Here is an 18,425-nt window from a genome sequence, read left to right on the forward strand (position 1 = left end):
GTATAATTCAATAGTTATAGGATTGTATTAATTGAAAACAATGTACAGCAGATGTGCTAACATGACTGAAAGTTCTTCACACAGCTGGAAAATCCAGATACTTTTATGGAAAACTGTCTAAAAAAATTGAAAGATCTGACTGCTTACATTAGGTGACAACTTTAGAGGCTTTTTGCCAGTATACAAAATTCACTAAAAGAGGTTGAGAATTCAATATCTTTCGACCAAAATCCTTTATGGACTAAATGTTACAAATACAAAAATATTTGAGCAAGAGAGAAGGTATGTGCTCTCATTGTGAACTGCAGAAGTTTAATAATTCTGAATCATTTTTTTCTTCTTCTGTCTTTGGGACTGTAACGTTCTTTGTGACTGTAATGTTCTTTGGTATGTTTTGCCTGGGCAATTTACCATGGAAATACTCAATTTGATAAAACAAACCTATTGTCATGTTCAAACCTGGTTTCTCAAACTAATTATACTCCCTGCGTAGTTATCATTCCTGCATCCCAGGAAATTGTTCAGAATTCACAAACTGAGAGAAGTATAAATTGGTATCGTTTTTTTCTGTAGTTCACCCTCTTTTCCATCTGCTAAATACAGTAGATATTTGTCGAGACTGTTGTGGGTATGTGGATAGTTGTAATAGGGCTTATCCCATGCTAATGAAGACTGTAATAGCATTTTACGGAGACAACCACAGCATCAGAAGTGTGCATTCTCATTTCACTTTGAACTTGGATGGTTGACTGTGTTTGTCACCCTGGTGGAGTTTAGTTTTCCTCTATTTTTGTGGGTTTTTTTTTCCACAGTTAAATGTATTTTTGTTACCTTTGATACCCTAAAAACTCAAGTTTTTTCAGACTATTATGTTACAATTATTTTTTTTTTTTTTGTAATTACAGTTGTTTCTTATCCTTACTGCTGGTAGCTGCTGTCGTTTGGAAAATCAAACAAACCTGTTGGGCTTCTCGACGGAGAGAGGTATCAATAACTTTAAGATTATTGTAGTAGCTTTATCTTTCAGAATAAGTTGAGAGCTTTGATGAACAATCACACTTCCACTTTCTCCTGTGTACACAATTTAAATATCCCTCTAAATATTTTTATTTACCCTGGACTTTTTATGCTGAAGAAGAAAATTTTTCTTCTTCCTCCTATCAAAAATTAAACAAATTGCATCACTAAATTGCAGAAAGCTAAATTTTCTTTATGGTGTGGTATTTAGAATAGAATAGAATGGAATGGAATATTTCAGTTGGAAGGGACCTACAAAGATCATCTAGCCTGACCACTTCAGGGCTGACCAAAAGTTAAAAAATGTTAAGGACATTGTCCAAATGCCTCTTAAACATTCACAGGCTTGGGGCACTGACCACTTGGGAAGCCTGTTTCAGTGTTTGACCACCCTCTTAGTAAAGAAATGCTTCCTAATGTCAAGTCTGAAACTCCCCTGACACAGCTTTCACCCATTCCCACGTGTCCTATCACTGGATCCCAGGGAGAAGAGATCAACACCTCCCTCTCCAATTCCCCTCCTCAGGAAGCTGTAGAGAGCAATGAGGTCACCCCTCAGGCTCCTTTTCTCCAAACTAGACAACTCCAGAGTCCGTAGCCACTCCTCACAGGACATGCCTTCCAGCCCTTTCACCAGCTTTGTTGCACCACTCTGGATGCATTCAAGGACCTTCACATCCTTAAATTGTGGAGCCCAGAACTGCACGCAGTATTCAAGGTGAGGCTACTCCAACGCTAAATACAGAGGGATAATCACATCTTTTGACTGGCTGGTTATGCTGTTTAATGTATCCCAATACTCTCAGTAATCTCAAAATAATAGTGCAAAACATTGGTAAGTTGAGTGAACACAGAGGATCATAGAGTAGCATCTCAAACTTCCTAGGAAGCTATTTGATACTGTGACTTAGGCTGTGTTTTTATCAACAGTCATTGGAACTTAGAGTAGGAGACAACCCTCTCTGCAAAGAGCTTATACTTCTTTTTTAATTATCTTTTTTGTTTGTAAATTTTTTTTATTCTAAGCAAAATTCTATCTCTATTAGTATCAGTAGTTTTGCCATTAAAACCATGGCACAATTGAAGCTCTTCAATAAATATTCATGCATAAAGTCACCTTATTCTTTTGTTGTCTAAATCGTTATAGCTGTGTTGGAAAATTTGGTCTAAATATTTGTTCTTACCTTTTAACAAATTATTAAATTTAGATGAGATTAAATGTAGGTTAAGTATACTACTACATGTATATAGCATTATTCAGATGATGTATACTGATAGTTGTCACGTTTCATTTTGTATACTGATAGTTGTCATATTTTATTTTGTTCTCATAAGATGTATAATTTTTAGACAGTGACTTTTTATCTCTTGAAGCTTATACTCTTGATAATTTTTGGAAACAGCACTTGCTTAATGGTAGTGTAATCTAGATTTAAAAAAAATAGCCAAGTCTTTCTCTAATTAATTGTTTCTTAGTATACTGGCACTTTGAATGTTTAAATAACTTTTTTTTTTTTTTACTGTAGATCTACAGTGAATTTATATATGCTTTAAAAGTGCCAGGTAACTAGCACTTAAAATTTTCCTTCACTGAAATCATAGCATACTAATGCCCAGGTTTAGCTTTGTACTGGTGCTACAAAGAAAAATGTATATTATCGTAGTTATTTCATTTAGCTATTTTTTTATTTGGATGAATATTGTTAAGCATATTCTCCCTCTAAGGGCAAGTGCTTACATATTTGTTATTACTTGCAAAATACAGATGAAAGTTACTTTAAACTACAGTATTCTATTCAACTTATTAATATTTTGTTTGAATTTGTCTCAATACTTAACTCATCAATAGTTCTGTGCAAAATTGTATTGTGATGGAATGTAGCAATTACTTTGATTTCATTTCTCATGTTAATAAGGTTGTATTATTGACATGTTTAAGAACAGATATGAACATATGAGTTTACAAATTGAGGTGGTCTAGTCTGTTTTCCATGGTTACTTTCCTGGATGTTTGAAATATAGTATTTTTAATCTAGTCTCTAGGCATCATCCTATAAAGAACACAATCTCATGTTAAAAGTTTTTAAAGTTTTCCAAGTTTTATTTTCCTAATGTCATCAAAAGCATTTCTGAGATGTGTGAAAGCTCATAAAAACTGGCTGATAAATACAACATAAACATAGATCAGCTTCTTTGGAAGAGCAAAATAGAAAGAAGTACTTGGCAACTGGATTACAATCCTCAGAGTTCCATGCTTCAGTTCTGATCCCTGGTTTTCCTTAAATATAACTAGAGAAACTTAGTTGTCACTCATTCAGAAATGTTCCTTCTTTAATTTAAAAATTACATGAGTATATATTTTTTCCTATTTTAAATGAGTTGTGAAAGAGTACCTAGAGTGTGGTAGCATTTTGAATTGTAAATGTTTAAGCAAATCTCCTTTATTTTCAATCTGCTATTGAACATCAACAGCAGTTTATGTCAAATACAAGTTTTCGATAACATTCCATGTAATGTTTTCCTTTACTCTAGATCAGAGAACTTGTTTTTATAGGTAGCATATTTTGCAAGGTTTTGGAATGAAGTGCTACAAATAAATTGTATGAACAACATACAAGTAGAAGGCAATCTATTGTTGAAAAGAATGCTGAAGTACCTACTTTTAAAGCCCATTTAGCAGATGAGCTTTCGATTTCTTATCATTCTTGAACGACAGGAATGTTTGACTCTTTAGGTGTTACCTTCAGTATGGACACAGGCTACAGTAAGAAGTGAAATATAACAAGAACACAGATATGAAAAAGCATGCTGTTAATAGCTATGCATCCATTTATTGTTCATTGCAGTCTGTTTTCCCCTAGAGGAGGAGAAACTTTATTATCCAGTTCTTGTGTTCTTTTACTAATTAATTTTATCAGGCTGTTGAGGTAAGAAAATATTTTTTTTAAAGTTTTTGTAGACTTCTATATGTATCTGAAAATTCAGAACTTTGTCCTTTTTTACCTTCTGACTTTAATGCTAGGCTAAATTGGGTCATTCTTGATTCCAAACTGAATGTAGCATGTCCTAAATCCAATACAAAGTAAGAGCAAGTTGTTTGCATTGTGTGGTGGGGATGTCTCAATTTTCCCATGAATTTAGGGATTTTCTCTCCAGTTTCTTTCCTAATTCATTGCTCATTGAGCAAATACTTGCTTTCCACTGGTCAGAGCACTGCCCAAATCTTACCGAGCAATTCATTTGCATTTAGACTCTGTTATATGTACAAGTAAGAAACTATTTTATATATATATATATGAAAATAAATAAATAAATTGACTCTCCCCAAGACTTTAGCTGATGTTTGTCAACACTGAATTGAACTTTGCTTTTCCCATATCTATTATTCTTTTGATTTAATTAGTTGAAATCATTTTTCCCTAAGCCAAGTCCTTGAGTTTTGGTAATTTTTGTTTTACTCATAACAACATTTTAGTTCTCATCTTTTTCCTACTTACATTGCTGCCTCTTAAGATATACTTTATCTAAGGCTTTTTGAACATCTATATTTATACTTTAACTTCTGGCTGAGCTTCTCTTCTTTCCTGCCTTCTGAAAGGGCAAGAAACAGCATATAGACTCTCTCTCACCTTATACCATCAAAGTTATTCACCTTCTGCATTACAAGAAAATGGAAAGTATCATTCTTTTAATTCATAGTTCCAAAAAGATCAATGAAACTTTGAGCAGGAGAACATGAACAACCTCCTGCCTGGCATCCCTTGACACCTTCCTCCACCCATCCCTCCCATAGATTCGTGACATTTTAAAAAAGGTTTTTAAGAAAGACTGAAGTAAGATAGTGAAATATTGCTCATCTGAGAAGCTTGATCCTTGAAAGGAATAATAAAGAATATAATGACGATTTCCAAAACATTATTCTTATGGCACTATCTTTCTTGAGAAAAAAAATCAGAAGGAATTTGGAACATTCTTGTGGGTACCAAACCTCAAATTCCTACTTACAGAGCAGGATAACATTTGCAGGTAAGCATGGAAATCCATGCAGGAGTAGACAAAGGGCAAAACTTATAGGAGTTGGTAAGTATTGCAAAGTTTAGGAGCAGCAAAGGATTTCTAGAAGTCTTACACTACATAGAAAGATCAGATATGTACTCTAGGTTTTAATCTCTCATCCTTCTTTTTCCTCTAAAGACTCACAAATCTTTCTACCAGTACCTTTCTTGGTGAAATTTTACTTGTTAGTTCACTGGATGAAAAACTGAGAGCTGTCATTTTCTCCCAAAAGATTTGTTAGGCCTCTTGCATTTTATATCCAGAATTCACCCAAGAGCCCATCCATGAAGTTTCAATCTGACTCTGTTTTCCTTCTTTATAAAAAAAAAAAAAAAAAAAAAAAAAAAAGTATCAGCCAGATTTACTAAATAAGAAAATTGAAGAGAATATTATTTGTTGTCTCTGCATGTTTCATATCTAAAGTATTCATTCAATCTTCTGTAGAGAATGAATACAAGAGAATCTGTTCATAGATCATTTTACTGAAAAACTTGATAGGTTGCCTGTCAGTTTTGAAGTGGCTCAAAGTTTTTGTCTCATGAACTTCTGATTGAAAGGCACCACACTGCAGATAAAATCTGCATCCAAATACTTTCTTATTAATAGTGTGTTGAACTTTTATTTTTGCTGTCAAGATTACGCCGAGGTCACTAACATACTCATACAGATGTAATTATAAACTACACATCTTCTACTTGAGATGTTTTAGCAAAGTATCTGTCCTTCAAAAGGTTAAGCTGTTGCTGCACAGATACCTTGTACTGTTTATTCAACCAGATGTTTTAAAGAATTGTTATCTTTAATCCAAATGCATGCAATCACTGATGTACATACAGATGTCCCCTCATATAGACACACACATTCGTGTGCCAATGTGTGTCGTGTCATAATATAGAATCACAGAATCATAGAGTTGGTTGGAAGGACCATTAAAGGTCACCTAGTCCAACCCCCCTGCAATGAGCAGGGACATCTTCAATTAGATCAGGTTGCCCAGAGCCCCGTCCAACCTACCGTGAATGTTTCCAGGGATGGGGCATCTACCACCTCTCTGGGCAACCTGTTCCAGTGTTTCACCACCCTCATTGTAAAAAATGTCTTCCTTATGTCTAGTCTGAAATATACATTTGTGTATATTGAATCAGTCAATTAGTTAAAATGCAGTTTTACATCTTTTCTTATGAAAATCTTTTTTACATATTGTTATAATTACACACTAGAAAGAGCTTACACATCTCAAAAAGATGACTTAGAATCTTATTTCCTCATGTAATACACTATAATTCTCTTGAGCAATGAGGAAGTAATGCATGATTGCACATTTATGTAAAATTGTTGGAAAGCATGGTATTATATGTGTAAAGTGCTTGCCTAACTTTAAAGGTTAATATCATTCCTTTATTGGAATTTTCATATTTATATATAGCATTTCATTATACAGTCAGCTGTGCACCATTTGCCTGTCTGAAAGAATAGCATATACAAACATAAAAACATGGAATTATAGAGAATGCTTGCTTTATACAGCGTGTGGGTGCCACACAACTTACTGCTTCATTTTATTAAATAAGCCTATATTTGTTTTAAAAAATCCCACCTTTCTAGCCTTAATTTTAATATCAAGGTAGTTTTGTTATCCTGAATATTCAAAGATTCTTAAAAACATACAAATGAAACTGAAATAGACTACTTCTTAATAGCAGTAACAATTCATGGAATAGCTTTAGGCTCATTTCTATGGTAACCCTAATAAGAACAAGAAAGTTCATTTATGTCGATAGCACTAATGAATGTAGACAACACGTGAATTTCAGCTAGAGCTTTTTTACTTTTTGTTGTAATGACACTTGCATTTTTAAAGTATTTTTCAGAAAAGGCAATAATGGCTTTTGGTGTATATAATACTGTTTATGGAATACAACATGTTTAGTTTAGCAGTATTAATATGCATAGAATACGGAGTATTCTTGAACAACAACTGAAGGAGCAAAAGGGTGACTTTGGGTCATCTCTATGTTTTAATGTGGGCAAGGAACCACCAATATAAGGAAACCAAGAAATATTAATACATATAATTAAAGTACCCCAATGCGTAATACTATTCATGTGTGTAGGTGTCTACAGGATTATATGGTTTACATTTAAAAGCTGTTAACCTCACAGACAGACACCTTTCTTTTTTGGTAGCTTCTTGTCTGTTGCTTAGCAAATATCTTACACATCTATATGTTCTTACTCATAGACTGTGTGAGTAATCCTACTGAAGTCAAAGGATCTATTCATAGGACCAGAATCTCAACTTGTTATATTGCTCAAGCTCTTCTGAAATCAGTTGAGCTATGACTGCTTATTTCAAATGTGGATCGAGTTTTATTGAGGATAACTGGGGCATTTATTTTAGGCTGACGTTTTCTTCATTCTCTCCAACCTAAAATTTAGGTTCCTCTCTGAATGAACCTTTCAAGTGATATGCCTAGTTAGTTGACACTAGATCTTGTCTCAGGACTCCCTCTGCAGTCAGTGTAAGAGGCACCTCCAAATGACAACTCACCTCACCCAGTTTTCACAGTGTTCACTTATATACTCTGATACTTGTGGGGGGCTGACTTGTTAACGATATAAATGAACCAATGAGTCAAATCTCCTATATTGGGAGTTAATCTTTGCTTTAATTTTATAAAATTGAAGTTGTGTTTATAATACTACCGCTTCATAAAAATTAGCATCTGATTGATTCCTATATTAGCACTGCTCACATCATGCTTATTCTCTGTAAAGAGAAGTATTAAATGGTACCAGTGACAGACTGAATATTATATTGGAAAGATTGCGGTGTGAGTTAAACAAAGTTGATCAAATGCAGGTATCTCAAAATATCATACAGTGTTAAGAGGTTTCATGAACAGTTATCATAGGAGTAGAGGTATGAGATTGAAGACCTCATATAGTTATTGGCATCTGTGTGTCTCCTGCCAGAGACATTTAGCTCAGGACGTAATCCTAGCTGTCTTGTGTCAACTCTTCATATGAAATGCCATCTTCAGTAGGAATTCACCATGACCTGACTGCATAGAGTTGACCCAAGTTGTATTTGGGCCCAACACAGTTCTAAAGCTCTGTGCCCTCTGTATGGAGGCAGAGATGTGTTGGAATAGTGTTAAAGTAGTATGTAGACTGGAGAAAATTAACTATACTAAGAAAATCACTGGGGAGGTAGAGAAAAAACAGAAGCCAAATTATGCATCAAGTGAAAAAGTTCCTTTGAAAACACTACATGTAGATAATGGAAACCTTGAAACATGGGATGAATATGTTGTAAGGCAAAAACTAGTGATCTTGTTTCCTTTGCAGACCTTCCCTTCCACAAGTTTATCAGTTTCATCTTAAAATCATCCTGTCAAACATTATATTACACTATACATTATATTGTCTCTTGAAGTTGTCCTTTAAAACTCATAGGTATATAATTTTCTTATATATTGTACTACCATATTCTGTGGCAGGATAATATTTTTTTCCTTTTTTTTTTTTTTTTTTTTTTATTAATGCTGAAAAATATTTGTAAGTTGGAAGTAGAGAGAAGGAGCTGGCTTTTGGCTTTACCTTTTCTGGTGACCAAGTTTGGAACAGAAATAAAGCCAAATCAGCTATCCAAGGATGCACACCTGAGCTATGAAAATTCATTCCTACCTCTAGTCCTTTTTTTTCTTAAAGTACATGTAAACATGTTTTTTTTAAACAAGTACATGTAAAAGACACTGGAAACCGGTGTGTGTGTGCAGATAAAATACCCACTTTTACCTAGTGTGCAGATAAAATACCCACTTTTACCTAACACAAGGCATTTGTGAAAGCTTGCTAACAGATCTGTCTGTTTCTTCATTCCACAAAAATTCAGAATGTAAAGAAGATAACAGATGACAATAGATTTTGCAAGGAAAATTGTGGGCTACTTCTCTTTCCTAAAAAAATAAATAAATGAGAGAAAACACAAATTAAGTAGGTGTTTTAATTATATATACATATGACGGGGAGAAGAAAATTGTTCACTTTTCTTAACATGATAACCAAAGTTCCTTCTTACATTTGCGTAGTGTCATTAGCCTGAAGAATCCTAAAAGGCAGTAATCAAAACAAATTAATTTCATTTTATGTGATTCCTGGGTGTATGCATAGAGGAAGGTTGGATGTAGTTATTAGTGCTGATAACATTACTTTAAAATTAACAGTTGTGGTATTCTGTTCAGTAGCATTTATCATCAAAGTCAAGCTTTCTAAATATTAGTATAAAATACTGCTGGAGATAATACTATGTTATAATGGACTATATTAATTCTTGCTACCTGTCACAGACCTGGTTAAATCCTGCAAGTGTGCTAGGTTAAGCTTTCAAACGTTATAACAGGAGAGTAAAATTAAGGCGATTTAAGCCAAAGAGGGTACTGACCAAAATGAAAAAGACTGCCTGAGGCAAGTGGACACTTGGCAGAGCCTAAAGAGCCTTTGAGCTGTATGAGCTGAGAGGTTTCCATGGGACTAGTTGTAAACATAAGAGCATTAGGAGAATTTTTAACAAACTACCTGTCAGGAAGAAGAAGCAGGCAGGGAGAAAGGCAATCCTTAGTGGGGCCCTGGGAAGAAGCCAGATAACTTCTTTTGAATTTCCGAGAAGAAAAGTTGCTTGGATTTGTTTCCACAGTGTTAAATGAATGAGTATGGTGAATATGTTCTTTGTAAATAAAGAGGATTGCACCAAAACAGATGATTCATTTTTTCTCTTAACAAAAACAAAGAGCAGGTGTTGAATATGGGCCCAGAGTGGTAAGACTCTTTTCTACATTTGTATTTCTCTGTGTTTGCAGTATTGTGTCAATTTTTTGTCCCCTATTAAAAGACAAACAAACCTCACATTCCCCAAAGCCCTGTAAGAATGCGAGTGGATTTAGGTGCAAATAGGAAAAAAGCTTAGAGACTTGGAAGAACTCTGCTATGAAGAGAGAGTGAAAAGGTTTGAGGGTTTACAGTAAGAGTTCTTTGAGGGAAATGCAAATACTGTTCTTTAGTTCCTCCTTAGATTTTCTCAGATTTGGGAGCAATTTTAGTGGCACTGGGTAGACAACTTTGGCCCAGGTGAGTCACCTGCAACAGGTCAGAACTGTCCTTCCTCCAAAGAGCAGGGAACAACTCAAAGTCCAAGCCTAGAAGACATATATAGTTCCTCTCTCTTATTCTGCTCCTCCTTTCTAACTAAAGTTCTTTTTATTTGCACTTGAATGTTAATCGGTCATGTCTTATAAAAGTTATTAAATCCTGCCAACAATTTTGATTGCTTGTAATGTATGGAGCATTTGCTACTGGTCTGTAGACAGCTGATGTCAGTATTACTGATGTTCTTCTACAAATATCTCTGCTTCCACAAACATCCAACTTCTTGCAAATGTATTGATTTTTTTTTTTTTCAGAGCTAATTTTTAGGTACATTTCTGTATGTGTGAAATTGAATAACACTAAAGATGGATTAATAATGAATAAATTAATAATGCCTGAATCTATTCCAAAATGTTTGCTTTTCTGTTTACCTGGCATGGATAGTACATGCTTTCTAAAATAACCCCATTGGCCTTTTTTTCTCTCAAAGTTAGTGTTGATAATATGCACAATTATTCTTTCTTCCTTTAAAAAAAATTTTTGAAGGCACTGAAGTTTCTTGTGTGTGGATGACTCCCTGCTAAGGTCAAAGCTTTAATAATTTTCAATGAAAAGCATGCAGTGATCAATGCAACTGGAAATTAGTTAACTTCACCAACTTATTTTTTCTGTGCCTGCACTATTAATGGGTTTACTCTCTCAGCAGAATGTGTTCAGTGCCGTGACTGTCAGTATTGTTGCTGTCAAGAAACTCAGTGGGGAACTTCTCCGCTTTCTATAGATATTTTCACATACCAACATTCATTGGTGTCATCCCTCTGAGCAAACGGTGGCTGTGCAGTTCATCTGGGCACCTTCTAGGCTTCTCCCCTTTCTCTGGGTAGAAGGGAAATAATGGTGACAAAATTTGCATATATATGCTTATTTCTTGAGAAACCTGCAAATACAAAGTAACAGTGGAACCTTAGGCTGGAAAAAGAAAAAACCAAAAATCCTTTAGAAGAAAGCATGGGTGTACGACACAGTCTACAAAAAGGTAGAGTAGTTATTCTTTCTCAAGGATGTAATAATGCGATGTTTATCCTTTCTGGAGCTATAGTTTTTATTGCTCCAACAGTTCACAAACAATAGTTGAGAGTTAGGGTGACCTGATATAAACTAAGCTCATTACATTCATTTTCAACAAATAATTAATAATTAACATATAACCTTTGGCTTTCCTTTTATCTTCAAGTATTGACAGAAGTCGCATAAAAACATACTATATGTGGAAAAATGCTTTGAAATGCAAAATTTAATTAAAATTAATGTAATATTTTAAGACAGCTGTATAGTAGCAAAAGTACTATAGGGAATATGAATATTTGAACAGACCATTATTTTTATCCATTTATACACAAGTTTATCAATTATTTTTATCCATTTATACACAAGTTTATCAATTATTTTTATCCATTTATACACAAGTAGTTTCTGGAAAACAGAATACCGTTTGAAATTTTGGTTGGAATTTATTGAATTAAGTGCACCATGGCAGTTAAACTGTAATATCAGTAAATTACTCTAGACTGCTTTAACAGTCAATTGACCCACATGTAATTAAAAAAAATGAAACCACAATGAACCCTGTAGCTTGAGCTTTTTTGGTTTTCTGTGATGCACATACATTTTGAAAATCCCAGTTTCCCAGTTAGACTTACCATATCTAAATAGCTGTAGTTTCTTAGTCTTCTGTATTTGTGCAGCCATCGTCAGAAATACTACTGGAGGAGGAAGGCAGGGAATAGCATGTTCCAACCAGAGGTTTGGCTTTGGAAGACAGTCATGTACTTACTGGTGTTATGGGTGCCCTTGTGCAAATTGCTTTGCTGTCTGGGCCATCAGTTTCGCCATCTGTTGAATGGAATCAGTTGTAAAGGTCGTCTTTACATGCTTTTCATTAAAGATGCTGTTGCTATTAATCGGAGGAACTTATTCTCAAGACCAGTTTTCTTTATTCCCTGATAATCCTCTTTTTGTCTATAGGCAATTTCTTTAGGCATCTGTCCATTTAGGCAGGAAAAGACTGAAATGGACACTGGATTGCTCTCTTAATTTTTGTCTGGGTACATTGATACTAATCAGAGATACAAACATGTTGTGAAATACAGTCTGTTATTTTAATTTGTTATATTTAAGATATATTTAATATTTGATAAAATACATTATGAAAGTATTAAATATCTCATATGTATTTCATTTTCACGTTAATTAAAAGCAATCACCCATTTCTTAGGGTTTTATGCATTCTGTGTTCAGTGATGTACAATACTGATTTTTGCACTACTTTTTACCTACTATAATAATTTATGCCTTCAGGAAGTTAAGGAATAATATTTCCAGAACAGTGGGTGCATGTTACAAAAATACCATACCCATGTGTATGTGACCCACGTGCAAGTATCAGACACACCCTATTTTGACTTAATACCTTAACAGTGTCCATAAGTAATATTCCTGAACTTGTCCCCTTCCTCATTCACATGGAAAGCAAGTCCAAATTGTAAATGTTGTTAATGACTAAATCAACAATGCATGAAATGTCCCAGTTTCACCTCTGTTTAGAACATCCAGTATAAGGTAAGCTCATAGAAAACAATGAACATAAATCATTTTGGTAGAAAGGAAGGAAAAGAGGAGCCAGAGAATTACAGTCTGTAAATTCCCAGAAACATCCTTCAACAAAAACGAAGCTGTTTGTAAGCACCTATGGAAAAAAAAAAAAAAGATTAAAAGCCTAGATATTTTTTCATGAACCAAATCACATGCAAAGAATATGCTTTTCTTCCAAGGTAGGATAACAGTCCTTTTGAATGGAGGGGAAAGCATCTGATGCTTGTACAATTTGGCATTATAAAGGCTTTAAAAAGTCTATCACTTTATACTTTAATAAGTAAGGCAAGGAAGCATTGTCATGATTACATAGCTGTGGAGTAGGTGCAAAACTGGTCAGGAAAACATACTTAGACGTTAATTATCAGTAAAATGACATATTAGCTAGATGTTGACTGTAGTTAGCTGCATGAACTACAGGTTAACTTCAAAGATTAGACCTAGCTCCAGAACTTGTCAGTGTTTTTATTAATGATCTAAGTTATACAATTAGAGAATACATCTATTAAATTTGCAGATACTAGAAGCTGGGTTGCAAGTGTGTTGAAGGAAGTATTAGACTTCAAAATAATCTTTACAAATTGGAGAGAATATCCATACTGGTAAATCCAGTCTTTTTACCTGGTTAAAATAATCATCTTCACAGAAACATCATGAGGAAAAAGCTGGCTGTGCTACAATTCTTCAGAACTGATCAATAGCTTAAAAAGGCTGACTAGCTGAATGTAAGTAAACAGCAACCTAGTTACAAAAAAGGAATATATTACTGACTTGCATTGGTAGAAGTAGTAACTCTAAGGCATTTAATTCACTGAGTATGGCATTGACTGGAGCATCATGTCCAGTTTTGACACTCCAGTTCAAAAAGTGTATGGAACATTTGGAACTGTTCAGAGGAGAGCAACTGGGAAGTTTGTCTGTCTGTAGATGTATAGTGCAAAAGAAAAACATGGAGATGTGATAACAGCCTTGCAAGTAGGGAATGAAATAATGCATTTGCTGTATCTGTTGTAGAAAGGACAAAAAGTGAGACGCCTGTGTTGCAGTAAAGAACATTCAGCTGACACAATGAAAAATAATAAATTATAATGATTAGTGTAGTGTAGTTCTGGAATAGATTGTTTTAGAGATTCTGGAGACTCTCTGTCATTGAAAGCCTTTAAGAGTGGGGTAGGCAAATATAGAACAGAAATTAGAAGACGGAGATGTCTTTGCAGGGGGGTGAATGGTCTCTTGTCAGTCTCCTGAGGCCTCTTTTAACCATATGATCTTATGATTTAAAAAACCCACTTCATGCTGAAGTCAGGCAGAGGTGTTTTGTGCATATCAATAGCATTTTTATTTATCGTAGAATCACAGAATGATTTGGGTTGGAAGGGACCAACCCCTGCTGCCATGGTCAGGGATATCTTTCACTAGACCAGGTTGCTCAAAGCCCCATCCAGCCTGGCCTTGAACACTTCCTGGGAGGGGCTATCCACAACTTCTCTTAGACTGCCTCCTGCTAGATGATATGAAATTACAGCAGCATATATCTGTAATAGTGCTGTAACTGGACCTGCACTTCCTCATTAAAGACTATTTTAAAATCCACATAATTTGATATTTATACTTGCATTGCAAAACTGTGTCCCAAATGACGATAAAGGCAAGTAATTATCCAGAAGTTCAGTTGTTTTTCCATTAAAAAGGCTTTTAAGTGTCAGCTTTCTTCTTTATAAATCTAGCATACATAAATGCAGCCTTTGATGTTATTGATGTTGTATACTGTGGTTAAAACTTGAAAAATCTCATATACTTAAAAATCAGGGTCAAAACTAGTCCCTTACATTTTATACCATTTAAGTTTATATCCATGATGTCCATCCAACTGACTGATTGGGCCACCCTGTGATTTTATTTTTTTTCTTTAACTTCAACTATTATTTGTATTTTTTGGTTTCATGATTTGAGCTAGATTAATTGTTCTGGACCTGACGTTGCCTTCATTGTACAAATCTACTGGCTTCTCTACAAAAGTGGCAGGCAGCGCAAGGTAGCTTATTTGAGATTAAAATCAAAAACCATACACAGATCAGAAATTGAGCAGGTTTTTTGCTGGGTTCTTTTTTTTTTTTTTTTTTTTTTCCCCTATAATACATATTTTTGCAGTTATTCTGGTTCTCCTTTAGCTGAACCAGTTTCACTGGTCTCCTAAAATACATGTACATATATTTTACAACAGCACTGTTTAGCCCATGTGCAGAATTCTTATCAAAAGTATAATACTGCATTTTGTGAATAATTTTTCTTGCATTCCTGTATCCTATGACAGGTGATTTATCTGTCCTGCAGATGGAAAATATATTTCCACTACTTTCAGCATCGCTTGTTGTTTGCTGACATGAAGCTAACATAATTTAAGCATACTTTCTTCCTTTATATAATTAATAATTTACATATGACCTTTGGCTTTCCTTTTATCGTGAATCATTGATACAAATTATATAAAATCATACAATTTAAGCAAAAATTATTTGAAATGCAAAATCTAATTAAAATTAATATAGTGTTAAATTAGGACATTTGTGCTGTTGAAATAGTGTTTGGGACATTATCAGTATTTAAATGTGCTATTAGTTTTTCCATGTTGTTTGTGCTTAAACAGTGGTTTTGGGTAAAAAATTTGGATCAAGCACAGTGTGACATGAGCTAAATTATAGCTTTATTGAATTGCTTTAAATTGTTTTACCAATTGAAATACATGCAAATAGCAAATGAATAAAACACCTACAATTTGCTTTTTATTTTAATTTTTGTATGTCTACTTACAAGGCTGTTATTAATTGGAAATAATGCTATGGCGTAGAAGCTATTACCAAACACCTTTTTTGACAAAGATATTTATCTACAGGCTGAAAATCCCTCTTTTAGTGGAAGGTAAGCAGCTTCATTTAGATTAAAATTTTTTGATGGAAGAGGCAAGTAAGTATATATTTCTAACATAAAGAAATAAGGTGATTTAGCTGGATTGCTAGCAAAATAGGATATTAAGAAATATAATCTGGCATCCCAGCAGTAAATAGGTTTTTCTAGTAGTTGATACAGTCAAAAATTCACTGTCAACCAGTGTAAAATTCTCATTCATAGATAATCTTACGAAGAAGAGTTTATATCCCTCTATTTTGCTGGCATCTCTCTCAGGTCGGTCTGATATAATTTTGAAAAGTTTCTGCTATCTTTGAAGGATCTTTCTCTAATCCAAATATTTTACGGGACGCTATTTCTGCTACCAGCTTGATCATTGGCTTCACTTTTTCATTGCATCCCAATTCTTAAGCTCTGTAGCTGCCCTTTTACTGCTCAATCCTACAGCGTTCCTACATCCAGTACACATATTCATAGTTTATGAGACTTCTTACTCCAAGAAGTATTGTCTGTTTGTGTTTTTTTAAATTCCTTTCTTCTTTTGTTTAATTCTTTCCAACATAAGCTGCAGAATATATTTGTCTGAAAATAATAGCTTTGCTTTTCTCCCCGTAACAGAGGGAGGCCTCAGGCAACCAGTTGTCATGCAGCACTTTCATACTATTTTGCTCAGTGTCCTCCAGGTGGGAAAGTAGTGTAAGTGTTTACAAAACATTTCGCTGATCAGAGATTCAGCCCCTTGTAGGCTTAGTCCCTCAGTGGGACTTGGCCCTCTGTTAGCAGTTTGGGATGCAATTAATTTCAAAAGCAGTATTTACTAGACTGCTAACCACCAGCTGAAGAACTTGAAGCTGCAGTCTGTCAAAAATATGTTAGTGGTATTTGTAGGAAATCAATTGCATTTTTTTACATTTCATATGAAAAACATTGACTTGGTTCACACATTTTTTCCTGTATGAAAACTCTGCACTATTTTACTCAGGGCAGTATTTTCCCCAGGGTTCATGTTAAGAGCAAGCTTTATCTACTCATCAGTGCCCTCACATTACTGTCTTAAAGAAATCAGATTTTCAAACTATAGGTAAACAGTCTTCTGAATAAGGTATTAGTTATTGCCAGTTAGTTCTGCCTTGTGGGATGAGGTAGCATGCAACATGAACAGAAAGTATTTGTCTTTCTCTAGTTCACCGTAATAATGTGGCACAAATGGGTCATGAGCAAATAAGGACTATGCAGCCATAACTCCACCTACATTTAATGGTTTTTCTAGATGTTCTAGGAGGCAGACTAAAATTTGAATAGATAAAATTGCTAGAAGGGAAATCCTATAGAAGCTATTATTATGTTTCCTATTGATTTAGTAGGTTAAAACTTTGCCCTTTAAAATTATTTGAGTTGCTCTAATCTAGATAGTGTTATGCCCCATCATGATACTGTATATAAGCCTTCTAGCCTTTGAAAAAAATTGAGATATACAAGTGCCATAATATGGTGAAATGTGCATGGTGACTTCATATTGTAGCTGTTCTGTACCTACCTCTGCTATGCTTTACATCAGGCGGGTGTGATTGGTTTGAAGAATCCAACATAGTTTGTAGTTCACACCATTCCCAAACATGAATTTTATTTTAAGCAGGGAAAAAACACATTCTAAAAATAAAATTTTTAATTTTGGAGGGCAAAAAGCTATATTTTTATCATCTTTTATTTATGATTGTCTTTGATTTTCACACCTCAAATTATGATAAAATCAGCTTTTGATCTTCATACATTCTTAAAACAATCTAGTAATTAAGTGAACAAAGGGAAAAGGTAAGAAAGTAAAATTGTTTATGAAAGATAGTGAATCAAATTATAGGGGTTTTTTTGTCTGATTAAATTAGAATAATGTTTTGGCTCAAAAAAATTACACTGTGACACCACCCTCCCATACTCACATAAAAGTTTATCAAGTGGTGCTTATGTGCTTTTGATAATAATGAATGAAGTTCTGAAGTTCTGGAGAGTTTCATTCCTATTTTAGCTGTTGAGCATATTTAATATGTCTCATTAATTGTACTTGTAGAGTTTCTTCTTCAAGATAAATGTTTGTTGTATCCTAAGTGAAGGTGCCTTTGATCTTAAATGGCTGGTGCTTGTGATAACAACGGAGTAGTAACTTGTGCAAATTCAAGTACAATCATGTCTTGCAGCAGGTCATTGTTATATGTGTGTGAGGCCAGCATACTTAGTACAAGTCTCTGAAGACATCGTGTAGCTATATACATTGGGACCCACTGATTAGATAAGGAAAAAAAGATGTCTTCCTGGTGTCTTAAGGACTTTATAATCATTCTTTTATTCAAAATGGAAACTCATCATTGATGGAGTGATGTTCTGTTTGGATTTAATCTCTTAATAAACAGAAAATAATACTAAAAAGCAGTTTTTAAAAAATTCCACATTTACTTTCTTTCCATGCTATTGGTATCAAATATCATTCTCCCTGAAAGAAAAAGCTGCTCGCTGCCTTAACATTCATGCTTAAATATACATCATTAATTGTATTACATATTTGTGAATAAAGGGATGTGCTTTACTGCACAACTGCTGGAAAGCATGGGCAAGCTTTGGCATATACAAGTTCTCCTGAAACAGGAGAGGAT

The 18,425-nt window shown here is 34.3% G+C and overlaps 1 protein-coding gene across 6 annotated transcripts in view; it reads left to right on the plus strand.

Annotated features, from left to right (window-relative positions):
* Positions 1-18,425, plus strand: part of ATRNL1 (attractin like 1) — a 574,237-nt gene that overhangs the window by 286,134 nt on the left and 269,678 nt on the right. For all 6 annotated transcript variants that reach the window (XM_074831353.1, XM_074831351.1, XM_074831356.1 and 3 more), the window contains exon 26: positions 906-984. In XM_074831353.1, coding sequence (XP_074687454.1) covers positions 906-984 — 79 coding nt within the window. The remainder of the gene's footprint in view (positions 1-905; positions 985-18,425) is intronic.

The sequence above is a fragment of the Strix aluco genome, chromosome 7 (assembly GCF_031877795.1).
Source record: "Strix aluco isolate bStrAlu1 chromosome 7, bStrAlu1.hap1, whole genome shotgun sequence".
Classification (NCBI taxonomy): Eukaryota; Metazoa; Chordata; class Aves; order Strigiformes; family Strigidae; genus Strix; species Strix aluco.